General features: G+C 41.5%; 1 protein-coding gene across 1 annotated transcript in view; it reads left to right on the top strand.

Annotated features, from left to right (window-relative positions):
- LOC124552247 (vacuolar protein sorting-associated protein 13-like) overlaps positions 1–22,491 on the top strand; it is a 494,948-nt gene that overhangs the window by 110,109 nt on the left and 362,348 nt on the right. The window contains exons 19-20 of the mRNA XM_047126529.1: positions 11,473–11,749; positions 17,846–18,075. Coding sequence (XP_046982485.1) covers positions 11,473–11,749; positions 17,846–18,075 — 507 coding nt within the window. The remainder of the gene's footprint in view (positions 1–11,472; positions 11,750–17,845; positions 18,076–22,491) is intronic.

Here is a 22,491-nt window from a genome sequence, read left to right as displayed (position 1 = left end):
CCTTCCGTAATGTTCGGACATGCATTGACAATGCGCTGACGCATGTTGTCAGGCGTTGTGGGTGGATCACGATAGCAAATATACTTCAACTTTCCCCACAGAAAGAAATCCGGGGACGTCAGATCCGGTGAATGTGCGAGCCATGGTATGGTGCTTAAACGACCAATCCACCTGGCATGAAATATGCTATTCAATCAATACCATTTCAACCGCACGCGAGCTGTGTGCCAGACATCCATCATGTTGGAAGTAAATCACCATTCTGTCATGCAGTGAAACATCTTGTAGTAACATCAGTAGAACATTACGTAGGAAATCGGCATACATTGCACCATTTAGACTGCCATTGATAATATGGAGGCCAATTATCCTTCCTCCCATAATGCCACACAATACATTAACCCGCCAAGGTCGCTGATGTTTCACTTGCTGTAGCCATTGTGGATTTTCTGTTGCCCAATAGTGCATATTATGCCGGTTTACATTACCGCTTTTGGTGAATGGTGCTTCATCACTAGATAGAATGCATGCAAAACATCTGTCATCGTCCCGTAATTTCTCTTGTGGCCAGTGGCAGAACTGTACAGGACGTTCGAAGTCGTTGCCATGCAATTTATGGTGCATAGAAATATGTTATGGGTGCAATCGATGTTGATGTAGCATTCTCAACACCGACATTTTTGAGATTCCCGATTCTCGCGCAATTTGTCTTCTACTGATGTGCAGACTAGTCACGACAGCAGCTAAAACACCTACTTGGGCATCATCATTTGTTGCAGGTCGTGTTTGACGTTTCACATGTGGCTGAACGTTTCCTATTTCCTTAAATAATGTAACTATCCGGTGAACGGTCCGGACACTTGGATGATGTCGTGCAGGATACCGAGCAGCATACATAGCACACGCCCGTTGGGCATTTTGATCACAATAACCGTACATCAACACGATATCGACCTTTTCCACAGTTGGTGAACAGTCCATTTTAACATTGGTAATGTATCGCGAATCTAATACCGTCTGCACTGGCAGAATGTTAAGTGATACCACGTATTTATATGTTTGTGACTATTGCAGCACCATCTATCACAAAGCGAAAAAAGTGCTCCGACTAAAACATTCATATTTATTTACGTGCTACAGGAATGTGTAATAAAAAATGTGGGTTCCTATTTTAAAATATGCAGTTGATATCCGTTTGACCTATGGCAGCGCCATCTAGTGGGCCAACCATAGTGCCATCTGGTTTCCCCCTCAAGCTAGACGAGTTTCGTTCTTTGTAGTTTTTTTGTTTGATGCTTATTTCGTGAGATATTTGGCCCGGTCACTATCAATGGACCACCTTGTATAATAAACCTTCATTAGATAATAAACAAGTCCCTGACAAGTCTTTTGACGCCTGTTATGTACATATATCAAGCATAAAGTGCAAGGGGGTATCCTACATGTAACTTCCACAGCTTACACCATTGTTTTGAAGTCCCTTTAAAAGTGTAAAAGTGAGTTTTCGCTGTACTACGAAAACATCCCCCAGAGAGTGACACTCCCTCCATCAGACTGGACCCTTACAACAATTGTTGCAGGGTGTTTGCTGTCAGATGTTTCACGCCAATGGAGGATAAAAGAATGATTCACTAGAAAAAGGCCACCAGTCACTACTTAATAGATGTCTAGTTGCAGTATTGGTGTGCAAATTCCAGCTTTTGTCACTAATGAGCAGCAGCCAGTGTGGGTGCAGAGCCGGGTGCCTCCTCCTTTACACATCCCTGTAGCTGTCATTCACCCATCATCTGCGGCTCGTGGTACACAACTGTTGCCTCGGTGCAGGCCTTGGGTAGCGCCATTTTTCCATACTTTAACCACAGCAGCATGCAAATGGGTTACTGTTATCGTGACTATGAACGAGTTGCCAATGTTGACTGGTGGCGGATGCTAAATAGAAAGATATAAATCAAACCAGGTTTGTCAGTAATGTCGATAAGGTGCTGGCTGCACGGTCTGGATCTGCAATGACTAAAATAATTAGAAGTCATTGGCAAAAATAGTATATATTGTATTTAACTGGTTGTACGGGATTCTTCTCGGCTGCATACATGTGATTATACACAGATAGCTATTGAGGCCTCACTTAGGCCATACATTACTAAGCACCTTGTTAGAGGTTGCTTCCTATCAGCTGAAGGTTGTGCTACTTTACTACTTGACGTCCCGAGCGAGAGTGAACGGGAGCTCGCTAGAAACTTGACACAAGTTGCGGAGCAGCGCTGGTCGTGACTTGCAGGTCCAACGATACTAATACGGACTGCAGTCGATAACTGCAACACCTAATAAGAGTGGTATCGAATGTTGGTACCACAGTTGCCAACTTAGTTGTTTCGGAATTGCGTCCACTGTTAACCCGAACTACCAGTGATCGTACCCATGCGGACTTCTGATAAATTGCTTGGTTTCTGCATTATGACAGCAACTGCACTGTTCATTGGCTTCAAACGTAAGTGGTGTTCTCATTAATGTTACTGGACCGTGTATTTCAACACGCTCACCTTCATCCTTCCCACTGTTGAAGAGTACTTCGTGGATGGTGATTGCATCTTTCGACACAATCTAGCACCTGTTCATAATGCACGGCCTGTGGCGGAGTGGTTACACAACAATAACATCCCTGTAATGGACTGGCCTGCACAGTCCTGACCTGAATCCTCTAGAACACCTTTGGGATGTTTTGGAATCCCAACTTCATGCCAGGCCTCACTGACATACATCGATACTTCTCCTCGGTGCAGTACTCTGTGAAGAATGGGCTGTCATTCCCCAAGAAAACTTCCAGCTCCTGATTAAATGTAAGCCTGCTAGAGTAGAAGCTGTCATCAAGGCTAAGGGTGGGCCAACACCATACTGAATTGCACCATTACTGATGGAGGGTGCCACCAACTTTGCAACTAGGTGTCCGGATTCTTTTGATTACATAGTGTGCGTAGAGTATTTAACGTAACGACTTCCATAATGTACCGAGTGGGGAGGGAGCATTGTCTCAAAATGGGATAAATGTATTAAAAGTTATGGTGATTACTTCTGAAATAATAAACAGTTTACTTACTTTTTCCGTCTATCTCATTTTCATTTGAATGCCCCTCATAACTGCTGATGTTAGAAGTAGGAGGGAATATAAAATACAAATGACCGATAGCAGTAAAAGTGTATCTGAAGTAGTTTTTTGACAACAAATATAAATTTAAGAATTAGAAAATATTTTTGGGTGGTATTTGGCTGGCATGTAGCCTTTTACAGTAGCCAAACTTTAACAACAAACATTTCAGACGAGAAGAGAATGAAAGCTTATGAAATGTGGTGCTTCAGAAGAATGCTGAAATTAGATAGGTAGATCAGATCAACTAATGGAGAGTTACTGAAATTCATTGGAAAGAAGAGTTTTACTAAAAGAAGGAATTGGTTAATTGAATGCGAGGGAAGTGTGAAAAGTTCTCGGCCTGAGAGTGAAAATGACAATTTATGCTTTCAAATAAGTTTTATTTTTGATCACAATCTCCTCTAATATCAATACATTTCATCCAACTGTGGTCCAATGCCATTATCCCCTCCCTCTAGTGGTCCACCAGAAGGGATGCAAAGTACCCAACTAGAGCCTCGATGACTTCTCGAATGGACAAAGAGCACTGCCCAGCAAGAAATTTTTTTTCAGTTTTGAGAACAGATGAAAGTCTGAGGGCACCAAATTTTGAGGGTATGGTGGATGCCTTTGTGATCCAGAGTGAGCACACACAGCACCCATCTTGTGCAAAGGTTCCTCATGTTCAGCTCCTGGTGCAAGATGTGACCGACACACTCCTTTGCTGTCCCTAGAGCATTAGCAATTTCAAGCACCTTTATATGCCGATCTTCCAGGCTTATAGTGTGTACCTTGTCAATGATTTCTAATGTGCTTGCAATTTTTGGACATCCTTCGTACAGATCATCTCGGAAGCTTTAACGGTCATGTTTAAACTCAGCCACTCAATTCTCCACAGTGAAAATTGAAAGTGAAGAGCCGCCATATGTGTGTACAAGCTGCAAGTGAAGTTTTGTTAGTGTTATACCTTCTTGTACAAAGAATTTAATTACTGTATGACGCTCATCTCCCCCCTGCCCCATATACATCATCACAAACATCACAATGGTTTCAAATGACTACATACAGTCAACTGTTGCCTGGAATGATTTGAAATTTTACGTTGTGTATACTAACATGTGTGCCAACATACGGGGAAAAACTCGTACAAGTAGTGCTGTGGTCTCTGTGAGAGGCTAAGAACTTTTCAGACAGCCCTCGTATATCCCGAGGCATCAAAATTTTTGTCAGTTTAGTATTGGAGAGAAGTGTAGGAAAAAATTTGTTGGGGGGCGATGAAGTCTAGACCGTTAGCAAGCAGGTTTAAATGGTTATAAGGTGCAAGAGATATGAGGAGACGGGGGACTGATGTGGAGATAGACTTCAAATCAGGCCTCACTCTGAAGAAAAGAAAAATGAGTAGTAGTTAAACTACAGTGACCCAATTCCTCATAACACTTGCGGTGCTGGTGTTGAAGGTAGTTGCCAATACCTGTTGACTGGCCAAAATAACTGGCTGTTTCTTTTTTTTTTCATGTAAAATAATATGTAGTTTGAATTTCAAAACTTTTTAGGTTTATTAGATTTTCTATTCTAAATGCATCTAAAGAAACATACACAACAGGAGATCAAAGCAAAATTTTGCATTCATAGTGGAGGAGACTGTGTAGACTTAGAGAGAGCTTTTGACAATGTTGGTTGGAATACTCTCTTTCAAATTTTGAAAGTGGCAGCAGTAAAATACAGGGTGTGAAAGGCTACTTACAATTTGTACAGAAAGCAGATTGCAGTTATAAGAGTCGAGGGACATGAAAGGGAAGCAGTGGTTGGGAAGGGAGTGAGACAGGGTTGTAGCCTCTCCCCGATGCTATTCAATCTGTATATTGACCAAGCAGTAAAGGAAACAAAAGAAGAATTTGGAGTAGGAATTAAAAGCCAGGGAGAAGAAATAAAAACTTTGGGGGAGGTTTGCCAATGACATTGTAATTCGGTCAGAGACAGCGAAGGACCTAGAAGAGCTGCTGAACGGAATGGACAGTGTCTTGAAAGGAGGGTATAAGATGAACATCAACAAAAACAAAACGAGGATAATGGAATGTAGTCGAATTAAGTCGGGAGATGCGGAGGGAATTAATTAGGAAAAGAGACACTTAAAGTAGTAAATGAGTTTTGCTATTTGTGGAGCAAAATAGCTGATGGTGGTCGAAGTAGAGAGGATACAAAATGTAGACTGGCAATGGCAAGGAAAGTGTTTCTGAAGAAGAGAAATTTGTTAACATCAAGTATAGATTTAAGTGTCAGGAAGTATTTTCTGAAAGTATTTGTATGGAGTGTAGTCAAATATAGGAGTGAAACATGGCCGATAAATAGTTCGGACAAGAAGAGAATGGAGGCTTTTGAAATGTGGTACTACAGAAGAATGCTGAAGATTATATGGGTAGATCACATAACTAATGAGGAGGTACTGAACAGAATTCAGGAGAAGAGAAGTTTGTGGCACAACTTGACCAGAAGAAGGGATCTGTTGGTAGGACATGTTCTGAGCCATCAAGGGATCACCAATTTAGTATTGGAGGGCAGCGTGGAGAGTAAAAATCATAGAGGGAGACCAAGAGATGAATACACTAGGCAGATTCAGGAGGATGTAGGCCACAATAGTTACTTGCAGATGAAGAAGCTTGGACAGGCTAGAGTAGCATGGAGGGCTGCATCAAACCAGTCTCTGGACTGAAGACCGCAACAACAGCAGTGGAGGAGTGTGTGCTGCAAATTGAAACATGGAGAGATGCACAGCCCAACATTACATTGACTGGACTTTTATGCCCTCATTCATTTCTTGTTGTGCCTGAAGGAGAATGTGTCATAACGAGCCACGCAGTTTGAAGGGCCATGTCACGGATTGCGTGGCTCCTCCCACCGGAGGTTAAAGTCCTCCCTCGTGTGTGTGTGTTGTTCTTAGTGTAAGTTAGTTTAAGTAGTGTGTAAGTCTAGGGACCGATAACCTCAGCAGTTAGGTCCCTTAGGAATTCACACATTTGTGTCATAATGACACAATCTTTGAATATAATACGATAAACATATGCAGCAACTCATCTTAAAAAATATGTAGAATTACTACAATTTTCGGATGACATGTGATCGGAATCACCTTCAAATACTTGATTTTCGTTGTAAATAACTTTATCTGTAAATAACTTTATCTGGTCGTTTCTCATATTCACTTCACATTTTGAACACAAAATCACATAAAAGCGCACAAAACAGAGAGAACTCACACGTCACCTAATGCCTACGAAGCAAAAGACAGTAACAAAGGTTTCAAAAATGATGAATTATTCAAGTAATATTGCTACTGTCATCTGCTAAGCTTGCAGATCTCTCAGATGATTCTGGAAGCCATAAAAATACAATATTAAGAGAAACAGGATGTAATTGTTTATGGGCATTTAAATGAATCAGTGGTGAGGGTTGAAAATTTGTGTCAGATTGGGAAGCAAACTCAGATGCTCTGCTTCTCTAGAACAGTTTGCCTTAACCACTGTGATCATCTGGGCACATGTTATGGTTGACCCATATTCTTAATGTGTCGTGCGTTGGTGGTAGCATCGTGTCCCACTTCCTTTCTACTGTGCAGATGAAAGATGGTCACGTAGTAACTGTAATTTATAGTAGTAGTGGTAGAGGAAAGATCACCTTCTGTGTGCACCCCCCCCCCCCCTTTTTTCTCTTTTCCCCATAGATAAAAGATACAAATGTAAGCACACTAGCACACTATAGCCACAAGCAAGATGGAGGGCAATTGTTTTATGGGTGGGGAAGGAGCCATTTCGACTTTGATGTTGCAACTTGCAGGTACCATGGACATGAAAGAATAAGAGATTGGGTTGACAATGACTGTTGTTCCAAAAAGAAATACAAAATAAGATTGTATGGAATTACTTAATTAATTACTTATTTACTTTTTGATTTTGGGATACTAACGATCTCTCTGTTGATGAATCTGGTTATCAATAGCTTAAATGCGAGTGTCACAGCGTGTAGGCTTTCACGGCCGGCGTCTTCAGTAATTAAAACTTCCGGAAGTTTTAATTACTTAAATGTGAGTGTTTAATTAATATTTTGAAAATGTTATGGGGTCTGTTAAATACAAAAGAATTTTAAAAAGAAGCAGTTACATGATTTTGTAGCTAGTGCACAGCAAACTTATTCATCCATTATCACAGTGCCTTCCTGCAGACGGTGAAGAAGTTTGTTATAGCTACGATTGGCACTGCGCAGCAGGACCACAACTTCAAGGTAATTGCGATCGTGTGACTGACAGATAACATTCACAGAATTGATACCCCAGCTAAGTTTGCTCCAGCAGCGAATATCAGTGATAACATTCCAGTTTGCAAGTAGCACCCGCTTCCATTAGCCGCACTGCGTGTAGCATTTGCCACGTCCTGCAAAGGCTCAGAAGATATGGTGCATCCACACTGAAAGTGCCTGTGGTGTCCTCGCTCATATATATTTTGTAACGTGGTGTCGGTTCTGTTGGCTGTGTCCAACAGAACTGGCACCACACTTCAATCTATAAAAATTCATTTGACACCGCAGAAAATCACCTAACTGGCATCACATAATATCGCGTCTGCCGCACATTTGCATTTCCAACAAGCACTATAATACAGGGTGACACAGAATAACGGGAATGTTTAAAATGAGTAGTGGCAGCCATGGGCAGCTGGCAGAGCTACGGCTTCCTGACAGTTAGTGAGTAAACAGTCTGCCATTTCAGTAAACAGGGATCAATGGAATGGATAACAGTGTGCCTTAGCCATAAAAATGTTTTATAAAAACAATGATAGTTTGGCAGCGGCGCAGAGGGAATTTTGACGTTTTTGTAATTTAGGATGTCACGATGCTGTTCCATTGAAACACACAGCAAAATGTTGGGTTAATAACTTTGAATAGACTGGATCTGCCCTCAAGAAGAAATAAATAGGATGACCAAGAAGAGTGCAATCTCCAGCAAACATTGATGTTATGTTGACTTCTTAAGTAATAGAACCCAGTACGTTGTCCTCAATGGTGAGTGTTCATCGGAGGTGTACGGGAAGGTGTCGTCGTTGATTGAGTGTAGGAGGATACGAGATGACTTGGACAGGATTTGTGATTGGTGTAAAGAATGGCAACTAACTCTAAATATAGATAAATGTAAATTAATGCAGATGAATAGGAAAAAGAATCTTGTAATGTTTGAATACTCCATTAGTAGTGTAGCGGTGGACACAGTCACGTCGATTAAATATTTGGGCGTAACATTGCAGAGCGATATGAAGTGGGGCAAGCATGTAATAGCAGTTGTGCGGAAGGCGGATAGTCGTCTTAGATTCATTGATCGAATTTTGGGAAGATGTGGTTCATCTGTAAAACACTAATGGACCTATTCTCGAGTGCTGCTCGGGCGTTTGGGATCCCTATAGGGTTGGATTGAGGGAGGACATAGAAGCAATTCAGAGGCGGGCTGCTAGATTTGTTAATGGTAGGTTTGATCATCATGCGAGTGTTACGGAAATGCTTCAGGAACTCGGGTGTGAGTCTCTGGAGGAAAGGAGGCGTTCTTTTCGTGAATCGCTAAAGAGGAAATTTAGAGAACCAGCATTTGAGGCTGACTGTAGTACAATTTTATTTCCGCCAACTTACATTTCACGGAAAGACCACAAAGATAAGAGAAATTAGGGCTCGTACAGAGGTGTATAGGCAGTCATTTTTCCCTCGTGCTGTTTGGGAGTGGAGCAGGGAGAGAAGATGCTAGTTGTAGTACGAGGTACCCTCCGCCACACACCGCATGGTGGATTGCGGAGTGTGTATGTAGACGTAGATACACGCATGTCAGTCTTACAGAGCCCACGGCGTTCAGTTCGTAAGCAAGCAGCAGTGGTTGGAATGTCCTGGGAGAGTATTCACAGAATCCTCCTCCTTGCTGTGAATTTCATCTGTACAAACTACAGATGGTGCAACAATTTAAGGACAGCATTTACCAGTTACAATTAGGATTCTGTCAACAAATAACAAAAATAAACAATGACAACAAATTTCTACACAAGTTGTGAATGTCAGCTGAGGCACATTTTCATCTCACAGGTTACGTGAATAAACAGAACTATCGTTAGTGGGCAAACGCAAATCCTAATGACGTCGTGAGCACCCTTTACCTGCTAGTAAAGTGACAGTATGGTGTTGTGTTTTATCACATGGGATTTTTTGGACCGTATTTTTTTCGCAAATGAACAGGGAAACACAATAACTGTCAATACCGATCGTTATGTGTAGATGTTATGAACATTCGTCACACCTGCATTGAACAACTTTCCAAATGTCCAAGAAGCCTGGTTTCAACAGGATGGAGCATCACACTCTGCAGAGAAACCAATGGCAAATGTGTGAGAGTTGTTTGGCAACCGTGTGATCTCACAATTCGGTAACATTCCCTGGCCCCCTAGATCACCAAATACATACTGTGGGGCTACCTCAAGAGCAAAGTCTTCACAATTAGACCAAGAACCGTGGATGAGCTAAAACAGAGAATTCGGGATGCTGTTCACAGTATCCCAGCTGAGATGTTGCAGCAGTCAATGAGGAATCTCAACAGCAGATTTCATGAATGTATTCATACAGGAGGACACCAACTTAAGGACATAATTTTAAAAAACTGATAAATGCCATCGACTTTCTTAAATAACAAAGTAGTAAGGTTTCAATTACTATGAATGCAACTTCTTTGCTTCATCACGTATAGTTTTTTGGATTGTGGAAATGTTCCCGTTTTTCTGTGTCGCCCCTGTATTATGTTAGCTGTACGCTAAGTGTCAGACGTTATTCTATAGATACACAAAACAGAACAGAAAATATACATTCCTAGCTTTCGGAACTTTGTTCCTTCATCAGGGAGGAGAGAGGGGAAAAAAGGATGAAGGGAAAGTGGATTCAGTTACTCACAACCCAGGTTATGAAGCAACAGGGAAAGGTAAACAGGGAGGGTAGTAAGGATGGAGGCATGGTCGTCAGAGGGAAGCCAAAGATATTCTACTGTAAGTACTGTGCCAGCTTCAAACCAAAGAGGATGCATACAGAAGTAAAGAGGTATATAGTATAAAGATAAACACAACTATGTAGCAAGGAAAGATGCGTGAATGGCTAAAGAGGAAAGGGAAAGAGGAGAAGACTGAAGAGTAAATGGGAGTGAGGTTGGTTAATGTAGGTTCAGTCCATGGGGATGGCGGGATGAAAGGTTGTATTGGAGTGCAAGTTCCCATCTCCGCAGTTCCGAGGGTCTGGTGTTGGGTGGGAGAAGCCAAATGGCACGTACGTTGTAGCAGGTTCTTAGAACCTAGAATTATGCTGGACGGCATGCTCTGCCCAGTGGTTCCTAACCTTGTAACCGACCCCGCTGCAAAACCTGCCCCATGCATCCCCCCACAACTGCCTACTCTAGCCCCGCTACTGGTAAAACATACACAATTCCAGGCAGGGCCACATGTGAAACAACACATGTCATTTATCAGCTGACATGCCTGCACTGCACAGCCTTTTACACCGGTATGACGACAACTAAACTGGCTGAGCGCCTGAACGGACGCAGACGAACTGTCTGCCTAGGAGATGTCCGATACCCAGTAGCAGAGCATGCCCTCCAGCATAATTCTAGGAACCTAGGAACCTGCTACAACGTACGTGCCATTTGGCTTCTCCCACCGAACACCAGTCCCTCAGAACTGCGGAGATGGGAACTTGCACTCCAATACAACCTTTCATCCCGCCATCCCCCTGGACTGAACCTACATTAACCAACCTCACTCCCATTTACTCTTCAGTCTTCTCCTTTTTCCCTCTCCTCTTTAGCCATTCACCCATCTTTCCTTGTTACATTGTTGTGTTTATCTTCGTACTATATACCTCTTTACTTCTGTATGCATCCTCTTTGGTTTGAAGCGGGCACAGTACTTACAGCAGAATATCTTTGGCTTCCCTCTGACGACCATGCCTCCATCCTTACTACCCTCGCTGTTTACCTTCCCCTGTTGCTTCATAACCTGGGTTGTGAGTAACTGAATCCACTTTCCCTTCATCCCTTTTTCCCCTCTCTCTTCCCTGATGAAGGAAAAAAAAATTTTCTGTTCTGTTTTATGTTTCTATCGGCTGAGCTGAGCTGAGCTGAGCTAAGTACTGGCCAGCCCCTCTGTCTCTTTGTTAGTATTTGTTTCAGACATTATTCTATAACAGATATGGCTGGAATCCAAGAAGCATTAAGGATTCCTCTGCAAAAGCTTCGGTGCACCTGTCCTACGTCGATAAGTGCTGACGGACGGTATTCTCCGATGCAGGTGGACCGTCTGTCTCCGGAGCTGCACACGAAGCACGGCTCGGTTCTGCAGCTGGTGGCCATCAGCTTCACACGGCTGACAGTGCTGCTCCACCAAGAGGGGCTGGCAGCCTTCCTCGAGTACTTGCAGCGGCTCCAGGCAGTGCTGGAGAGGACGCAGGAGAGAGCGGCACGCGCCAGCGGCAAGCTGCCCTCGCGCCCGGCCGATGCCGGCAAGCTGGAAACCATCACCGAAGATGAGGAGATGAAGCCTGTCGCACTACCGAAGCCCTCTAGCGGTACGTTCTGCTCCTATTGCGGCAATGCGGACTAGCTCTACGTCCTCTGATACTTGTAACTCAAATACTAACTTTTCTTTATTCCTCCCATTTTCACATCTAAACTGTATACTGGCTTTATACTAAATACACTTTTCTGACCATTGTAGATTAAAACATAACTTAAGCCCATTTTACACATGCAGGGTGTATATGACCCAGGACAACAGGGAGATCTGAAAAAACCCAGAAATTTTTTCATCTGGGAGAAAACCGGGTGAAACCCAGGAATTCTTTTGAAATTCCGGGAATTTTTCATTGCTTTAGTTTTCAGTTAAATTTTTGGGATTTTGACTGGTTAGAACCAATACTCTAACAAAGAATATTACTGTATCCCGCCTCTGCAGAATAATACTCCAGGAACAAAACATGAATGAGTGGAGTGGAGGGGGGGGAAGACGAAAATAAAATGCGCTGTATGCAACAGAACACAGTGCTCATACAAGCGTCTGCCAACAGCAAAGAGTGTCAAAGGCTGTAGGAAGACTATGCAATGCTTGTTAACAACAAATTGCCTCTGATGAGTGTGACGTGACAGCTGTTTACATTAGATTCGTTTTAATGCAAGATCTTTTAATGTTTTACACATGCGAACAATCGGCCTTCTTGCGGCGTCGTAGCTGCGCAAGTGCAGTGACACCTGTTATATGGCACTCTCTGGCAACTGCTGAACCGAACCTATTTCTAACAGGTCACAGGAAAATATTTGCGAATGGTGATTTGAAAAGCGTTACTTTGAAAGTTAATTTCCTTTTATGCAAGATGAACGATGTGCGAGAATGTACATCGAATTTCTTAAATCGCAGAGCATTTGACTCTCATTTGAAAATCAACTCTTTAGGGACAAGCATCTGGAAGAATTTCTAGCCCAGAAGATCAGACATTTACGTCATTATTAAAAATTTTAGTGGCACATTTATGTGGTGTATCTTAAAGTGTAACACGCGGTAAAGAGATCAACATTATATGTGGAAGCTTATCTTCTCTTGCAGCTTATTAATCTTTGAGACCAATATTATATGTGAAAGCTTTTCTTTTCTTGTAGCAACAATATGTATATTCATTTAAACAATTAACTTCCCTTATTTGTGTGTTCGCACTACTTAAGAGTGATCTTGCTGTTGGCCGCCTACATCACGTCTCCTAAGCTGTCATCAGCTGGCGAGATCACGTGACATGAGCTGTGACTGGCTTACGAAATCGTGTCGCAATCTCGATTTCAATGCTTCGGAAAGTAACATGCGGTGTTTGGTGGAATTCGCAACACGAAAATATGCAGCGTACATGTTGCTGTACATCACAGATCTTTCTGAAAAGTGTTTTTTTCCCCTGAGTTTCATTTTCTAAAGTGCCGGGTAATTCTACGTCAGTGTATAAAACCATAAACAGTCGAAGGATTGATAAGTTTTACAGTGCCGAGGAAAAGTATACTGTCACTTAACACGGAAAAAGTGTATTTTCATCTGGGAGAAAGTGTATTCTCAACCGGAAAATCCAGGAATTTTTTTACCTTGTCCATGTATACACCCTGACAAATCACTTTCTGGTCAAAATAAACTAGTCGAAGTGTGTGTCCCTTTCGTGCCTGAGTGTAAATCTACAACTGACCGTGACACAAGTGTGTCTATGAGAAGAGTGATCTATGGACCGTGCTGAGTGTGGAGCTGTAAATTTCCAAGTATGCTGCACGTGCACAGAGATAGGGGACTTTGGAGGCGTCTGCTAACATTGGAAGTTATTATCTATTCTTGTCGATCTCACTCCTGTTATAGAAATGGATTTTATGCTTCCATGTCTTCCTAATCTGTATTATATTCTTTGGTTTGTTTTCGGGGAACACTGCAAAGATACACAAGGTCCCAGTATTTTTTTTGTATTAGTGTTCTCCTACAAAAGAGACAAAATACTAGAAAGCAAAAAATATTTACATTTTATGGAGAAATAAACCTACACTATGCATAATAAAAACACCGAAAGGTAAATGTATTTCAATGAAAATTATTTCAACAGTGAAAAAGACAGAATTATTGTACGAGAAAAGTAATTTTTGTTGTTATCTGACACTTAGCAGGAAAATGAGATACGAAGGATAAGAACCTTCAACATCGCAGCGCGTCAGTAATCGTTCATTAATATATTGAAAAACCAGAAACCCGCCTCGATTGCAAAAAAAAGAACCTAGTGTTAACCTAGGTTTCGGCATAGATGACTACACCTTCTTCAGAACAATAAAACCCACACAAGTGCCTAAGAAGACCTTTGTCAATTATTAAAAGAACACAACAGCTATACATTAATAAATGAAAAAAAAAAGGAAAACACAAACAGTACATATGTACAAAGTCAAAACCACTACTTAACTAAATGGTGTATGCTCCACCTCACACCAGCCTATGTTCGATGGGCCACGACCTGCCATAAACTGGCATTGTCCTGCTGGAATTGCTGAAGTCTGTCGGAACGCACATTGGACATGAATGGATGCACCTAATCAGACAGGATGCCTATGTACATGTCACCTTTCAGTGTCGTATCAGGTGTTCCGTATCACTCCAGCTGCACATGCCCCACACCATTACAGAGCCTTCACCAGCTTGAACAGTCCCGTTCTGACATGCAGGGTCCATGGATGTATGAGGTTGTCTTCATACCCGTACATGTCCATCCACTCGTTGAAATGAGACTCATCCGACCAGGCAACATGTTTCCAGTTATCAACAGTCTAATGTTGTTGTTGTTGACAGGCCCAGGCAAGGCATAAAGCTTTGTTTCGTGCAGTCATTAAGTGGGCCTTTGGCTCAGGAAGCCTGTATTGATGATGATTCATTGAATGGTTTGCCCACTGACACTTGAGGGCCCATCATTGAAGCCTGCAGCAATTTGTGGAAAGGTTGCACTACTGTCACGTTGAACGATTCTCTTCAGTCGTCATCGGTACCATTCCTGCAGGATCTTTTTCCAGCCACAGATTTGGAGATTTGATGTTTTGACAGATCCCCACTTCATCTCTACCTCAGAGATGCTGCGTCCCATCACTCGTGTGCTGACTGTAAGATCATGTTCAAACTCACTTAAATCTTGATAACCTGCTATTGTAGCAGCAGTAACTGAGCTAACAACTCCACTGGACTCTTGTTGTGTTAATAGGCATTGCTGACCACGGCACCATATGCTGCCTGTTTACATATCTCTGTATTTGAATAGGCATGCATATACCAGTCTCTTTGGCACTTGTGTAAATGCTGCTACCAAAACATTTAACCTGAGAAGGAAAGGCTTAACCTGAGAAGGAAAGGCTTAAACAGGAAACACTTTCCTGCATATAAAAATACTGTGTTTTCAAGACTCTTTTGCCGACAGGACCTGCCACTAGCCTACCATCAGGTCTATTGTACTAATATATCTCGCCGCTGAAAATCTAGTTAATACTATACTTTTCAGTTTCAATTATCGGATGTAAGGTTCCTGCATCTAATGCCAAATGAACTGTTCCATCCAGTTTCTTTAACCATTAAATATGAGCTGTTGTTACTGCCACTTAATTTGGAAGAGTTGCAAGGAAGAATAATTAATGCGGTCACTGACATTGAATTGAGGTGTCTTTATATATTTTTAACTATGATGGAAAAATTTCAAAGTTCAAAGCCTAGACCTTTTCAGGTGAAGTGCTGAAATGAATGTGCTGCTGTGTGAGATGTTAATTTACAATGATTTTTTGTACGTGGGAATAAATGTGTTAATGAATGGAAAATGCTGATTAACACAGATGATGGTTAACAATTAATTTAGCGTATGGGTATGTTCTACAGGGTGATTCTCATTAATGTTTAAAAAACCCTCAAATGATGTAGATGATGAAACTTCTTGGCAGATTGAAACTGTGTGCCGGACCGAGACCCGAACTCGGGACCTTTGCCTTTCGTGGGCAAGTGCTCTACCAACTGAGCTACCCACGCACGACTCACGCCTCGTCCTCACAGCTTTACTTCTGCCAGTACCTCGCCTCCTACCTTCCAAACTTAACAGAAGCTCTCATGCGAACCTTGCAGAACTAGCACTCCTGAAAGAAAGGATATTGCGGAGACATGGCTTAGTCACAGCCTAGGGGATGTTTCCAGAATGAGAAGGTCCCAAGTTAGAGTCTCGGTCCGGCACACAGTTTTAATATGCCAGGAAGTTTCATATCAGTGCACACTCCGCTGCAGAGTGAAAATCTCATTCTGATGTAGATGATATTTGGACAAGTAATTTAATATAAGACACAGAGGATCACAAACGTCAGGAAATATCCAGCAAATGGATAACAAATGTTGAACGTGTGTTACCACCAGATGATGTACTTCACCCCATGTGCAGCGGTTGGGCTTCGGTATGAGGAGATGATTAAGTGAGGTAACACTTGGATTTAAGCAAACTGTGCAAATTTTGAACACCTTTTGTCAGTGCGATCTGTTGTAAATGTAGAAGTTACAAAATTGTTTTCCTTACTGTAACTGAGTAAAATGTTATGTCACGTTTCTTTCCTTTTGTCCCTTCTTTCTTGGTTTATATACAATATTTACTAAAGAAAATGTAGATCATTTACTGGTAATGATGTAGTTGGAAGCTTATACTTATTGACTTGTGATGCAGTATGGCAGTTTTTCGTTGTATTGTACTTTACAATTAACCAATGGAGACTGCAAGACCTATAAATAACAACATAAACACATTCTTCTAATGCAATGAAAAAAGTACCGCCTGCCAGATGAGAGACTCGAATCCTTAGCTCCACGTGCTGAAGTCGCGCACGTTGACCTGGACCCACACCAGTGTCAATACTTGACTTTGGTTTGGATAATCCACGGCTGCACGTCCGGCAAGGTAGATCATCTGCTGATATCACATGTTCAACATTTGTCATCTGCTTTTGTGGTATTTCCCAATATTTGTGGCCCTGTCTGCCTTATATTGAAGTACTTCTCTCAGCATAACTTATGTCGCTTTGGAAGTTTTTAAATGAAAAGTCACCCTCTTTAGTAGCTGGTTCTCTTTGCAAATGTGTTTCTTGAGTTTGGCCACATCCAGAATACAGTGATGAAATGAATGAATGAAGGTGTGTATAACACTTAGAGTAAGAAGCATTTCAGATGTGAAGATACAATACTGTGCGACCGATCTCCTGATTTTCTAGATTAGCTGGCATGCTTGACTCAGCGCAACTGCTGTTTCTCTAAGAATGATGAATTTTTAATTCTTTGCAATGAAAACGTAGCTGAAAGAGTACCACATATGCAAATTTTTGTCAATGAAATGAAGTTGCTTAAGTTAAATGATGTAAAAAAGGTGTAAATTCCACATAACTGGAAAAGAATGAAATACTGTGTAACTGATGATTGGTATAGGGACTTGAACCTGTCAGTCATTCTCAAAAACAAATCTCTACTCCATACGCTACTTTCAAGTGAGCGACAAATTCTTTCTCAGTGAGATCATCATCATACAAAATGATGGAAATGTCCATGTCCATTAAATGAAGCCTCAAATTGAGAATCGCTCTTCAACCCAGAGAGATATATAACAAGAAGTAAAAATGTATTGCATCTGTGTGTTCATTTGCAGCTACACAGCAACTTGACAGTCAGTTCCACAGTATTGCTTCTTTGGCCATGATGTGTGTATTTGTACATATTGCATAATCTCCATTAAACAAATCCAGAATGAGATTTTCACTCCGCAGCGGAGTGTGCACTGATATGAAGGTAGGAGGCGAGATACTGGCAGAAGTAAAGCTGTGAGGACTGGGCGTGAGTCGTGCTTCGGTAGCTCAGATGGTAGAGCACTTGCCCGCGAAAGGCAAAGGTCCTGAGTTCGAGTCTCGGTCAGGCACACAGTTTTAATCTGCCAGGAAGTTTCACAATTCATGAACATTGTATTAGCTGTACAGAACTCAGTTTTTACTGACCAGTTTGATTCCAGTACACGGGAACTCATTTTATCACTCCACAACTTCAGGTGCAAGAGCTAACTTGTAGAAGTACATATTTATTCAGTAAATAATTATTCTTCAAATTACAGCCAAGCGTTCTCGGAGGACCACACATGTTATTGAGACCATAGACTTCAAGGTGACGGCCAGCATGCACAACCTGGAAGTTCGCGTTACGTGCAGAGCGAGACCTCTCGCCTCTGCCGCACTGCTAGGTGTCGATGCGACGATGGCCGTAAAGAAGTCTTACAAGGAGATAATTGCCCACCTTCGCAACATAACTGTCAACGACCCCAATCCTGAGTCATCCCACAGCCAGGTATGCTGCAGAATATATAATCTGCTTGTGTCTGTGTGTGTGTGTGTGTGTGTGTGTGTGTGTGTGTGTGTGTGTGTGTGTGTGTGTGTGTACACCTGTCCTTTTTTCCCCCTAAGGTAAGTCTTTCCGCTCCCGGGATTGGAATGACTCCTTACCCTCTCCCTTAAAACCCACATCCTTTCGTCTTTCCCTCTCCTTCCTTCTTTCCTGATGAGGCAACAGTTTGTTGAGAAAGCTTGAATTTTGTGTGTATGTTTGTGTTTGTTTGTTTGTGTGTCTGTCGACCTGCCAGCACTTTCATTTGGTAAGTCAAATCATCTTAAGGAAATTGCAAGGGAGTTTTTTGTTTAGCCAGTAATTACCATAAAGAGTTGAAATTTAAAACCATGTAATACTCGAGGACAGTTGTACTTACTCTGATATTCCTACCACTGCTGTCATTCCCACTTTAAAACTGCATTGTGCACCCACCGACTACCACCTACTCCATCCTGACCTCTGATTAATCATACAAAATCAAAGGCAGGGCAACACAGGGAACCAAACATGTTGTGTGTCTTCGTGTTTTTGCGGTGCAGTGACTGGTTCATTAAATTTTGAGAGTGTAGCTGCATGAACTATTCTTCTTCTTCTTCTTCTTCTTCTTCTCCTCCTTTTTCTAATATTTTGGCCATATGCTTTCCAGCCATCTTCAGAGTGGGCCAACAGACTGAAGCTACAGAACTTCTTCCATAATTTTAAATCACAGATACACAAGTACCCCGAGACATTGTTTAGCAGCAAAGGGTATGCGTAAATTTAACCTATAGTTAATGCAGTTGACCTATGCCGGGATCTTGACATATCATTATTAGCTGCACTGAACTGACATCTTTGTAAGTTTATTAAAGAAAGTGTAAGATTTCTTGATTTGTCAGGTTGAAACCACTCTCTCTGTCAATTAAATTCTATGCAAAATGAATTTCAACAGCATCTTTCACCAAAAGAGTCCTAAAAGATGAAGTTGACATTAGAATTTTCACATTTTCCTACCACATAGGAGGATGACTCCCATTTTTGTATGTTTTGATGTGTCACAAAGATGATGGCACATCGGGACCGGCAGTTTATGGGAAGCCGACTCGTACGGACTTACGTTGTTGTTGTTGTTGTTGTTGTTTTCAATCCTGAGCTGGTTTGATGCAGCTCTCCATGCTACTCTATCCTGCGCAAGCTTCATCATCTCCCAGCACGTACTGCAACCTACATCCTTCTGAATCTGCTTAGTGTATTAATCTCTTGGTCTCCCTCTACAATTTTTACCCTCCATGCTGCCCACTAATGCTAAATTTATGATCCCTTGATGCCTCAGAACATACCCTACCAACCTATCCCTTCTTCTAGTCAAGTTGTGCCACAAATTTCTCTCCTCCCCAATCATATTCAATAGTTCCTCATTAGTTATGTGATCTACCCATCTGATCATCAGCATTCTTCTGTAGTACCACATTTCGAAAGCTTCTATTCTCTTCTTGTCCAAACTATTTATCGTCCATGTTTCACTTCCATACATGGCTACACTCCATACAAATACTTTCAGAGAAGACTTCCTGACACTTAAATCTATACTCGATGTTAACAAATTTTTCTTCTTCAGAAACGCTTTCCTTGCCATTGCCAGTCTACATTTTATATCCTCTCTACTTCGACCATCATCAGTTATTTTGCTACCCAAATAGCAAAACTCCTTTACTACCTTAAGTGTGTCATTTCCTAATGTAATTACCTCAGTATCACCCGTCTTAATTCGACTACATTCCATTATCCTCGTTTTGCTTTTGTTGGTGTTGATCTTATATCCTCCTTTCAAGACACTGTCCATTCCATTCAACTGCTCATCCAAGTCCTTTGCTGCCTCTGACAGAATTACAGTGTCATCGGCGAACCTCCAAGTTTTTATTTCTTCTTCATGGATTTTAATGCCTACTCCGAACTTTTCTTTTGTTTCCTTCACTGCTTGCTCAATTAACAGATTGAATAACATCGGGGAGAGGCTACAACCATGTCTCACTCCCTGCCGGACCACTGCTTCCCTTTCATGCTCCTCGACTCCTATAACTGCCATCTGGTTTCTGTACAAATTGTAAATAGCTTTTCGCTCCCTGTATTTTACCCCTGCCACCTTCAGAATTTGAAAGAGGAGTATTCCAGTCAACATTGTCAAAAGCTTTCTCTAAGTCTACAAATGCTAGCAATGTAGGTTTGCCTTTGCTTAATCTAGCTTCTAAGATAAGTCATAGGGTCAGTATTGCCTCACATGTATCAACATTTCTACAGAATCAAAACTGATCTTCCGCGAGGTCGGCTTCTACCAGTTTTTCCATTCGTCTGTAAGGAATTCGTCTTAGTATTTTGCAACTGTGACTTATTAAACTGATAGTTTGGTAATTTTCACATCTGTCAACACCTGCTTTCTTTGGGATTGGAATTATTATGTTCTTCTTGAAGTCTGAGGGTATTTCGTCTGTCTCATACATTTTGCTCACCAGATGGTAGAGTTTTGTCAGGACTGGCTCTCCCAAGGCTGTCAGTAGTTCTAATGGAATGTTGTCTACTCCCTGGGCCTTGTTTCGACTCAGGTCTTTCAGTGCTCTGTCAAACTCTTCACGCAGTATCTTATTTCCCATTTCGTCTTCATCTACATCCTCTTCCATTTCCATAATATTGTCCTCAAGTACATGCCCTTGTATAAGCCCTCTATATACTCCTTCCACCTTTCTGCTTTCCCTTCTTTGCTTAGAACTGGGTTGCCATCTGAGCTCTTGATATTCATACAAGTGGTTCTCTTTTCTCTGAAGGTCTCTTTAATTTTCCTGTAGGCAGTATCTATCTTACCCCTAGTGAGATAAGCCTCTAAATCCTTACATTTGTCCACTAGCCATCCCTGCTTAGCCATTTTGCACCTCCTGTCGATCTCATTTTTGAGACGTTTGTATTCCTTTCTGCCTGCCTCATTTACTGCATTTTTATATTTTCTTCTTTCATCAATTAAGTTCAGTATTTGTTCTGTTACCCAAGGATTTCTAGTAGCCCTTGTCTTTTTACCTACTTTATCCTCTGCTGCCTTCACTACTTATCTTGACATGCAAACATCTGCCACCAGTGTTCTCAGGTTATAAGTCTCCTCAGAAATTTGGTTCAAAGAGCATGTAGCATTGCTAAGGAGAACAGTCTACAGATGGAACTTGTACACTTCAAGGAGTTTTTGAAGCCAATGGGTATTCTCCACAACATGCATGTAGCATGCTATGAATAAAATCTAAGGTGGAAGTAAGGAATGAGAAAGGAGGTAGAGAGAAATTTAAATCCATAGCTTTCCTAGCAGACACAGGAAACCTGTCATCAAAAATAAGTCAAATCCTCAGCAAGCACAAAGTTAGTGATTTTTCACCCTATGCCAAAGGTAGTAGCATTTTTGGGTATGTCAAAAATGACTTGATGTTCCACGAGGCTAGCATTTAAAGATTCCTTGTGAGTGTAGCCTTTCGTAAATCAGCCTTTCGTAATTTCAGTCCATGAAAGACATTCACAGAACACTGTAGCAACACCCAATGCTAACAACTCGATGCGCTGCCTGTTGGAGAGCACTGCATTAGCACCAGTCACACTGTGTGGTACAAAAATGTCGAAATTCTAGTGTCAACTTCATCTTTTTGGAACTCGTGGTGAAAGAAGCACCTAATTTCATTTGGTGAAAAATTTAAGTAACAGAGATAGTGGTATCGACTTGTACTAATCGTGGAGTCCTTTGCTTTCTCTTGTAAACTTGAAAAGTTGTTACTCATTGCAGCGAATAATGATATATTGGCATTCAAATGTGAATCGGCCGCATAGCCAAAGATTCAATTTATGCATGCTCTTTTCCTCCAAACAATGTCTCTGGCTCATATGTATCACTAGTTTAAAACAACGGAGAAGGTGACCAAAAGGCATACTCCAAATGTTCAGTTAATTTATAAATTACCTCGTTGCTGGTCTTCAGCTCCGAGAAGTCTGTGAATCCTCGACTCGTTGATAATTCTTTTTCTGTCTGTAGAAAAATTTCGCTTGTGCCAAAACCAATACTCAACAACTCTGATTTATAGGAAAGCTTTTATTAAGCTTTTAATTACAAAATGAGATCAGTTGTTAAGCAACTTGGTATATCTTTTTTTTTAATGTGCCCCAAGTTCCAAAGCCAAAAAACAAGAGTACATTAGTATGTATATTATTGTTATTTCCACCTTGTACAAGGTCTTGTTGCGTGGAGAGTTGCTTCAAATACTTTCTTGGTGATTCTGTTGTTTTCCATTCTAGCCCCATGTCCAGCCAATCGCAGTCTCCTACTTTTTAATTTCTGGATGATAGTGGGTTGCTTCATTAACTGATAAATTTCAT

Source organism: Schistocerca americana, chromosome 10 (assembly GCF_021461395.2).
Source record: "Schistocerca americana isolate TAMUIC-IGC-003095 chromosome 10, iqSchAmer2.1, whole genome shotgun sequence".
Lineage (NCBI taxonomy): Eukaryota > Metazoa > Arthropoda > Insecta > Orthoptera > Acrididae > Schistocerca > Schistocerca americana.
Note: the sequence above shows the minus strand (reverse complement) of the source record. Positions and strands in the feature narration are given on the sequence as shown.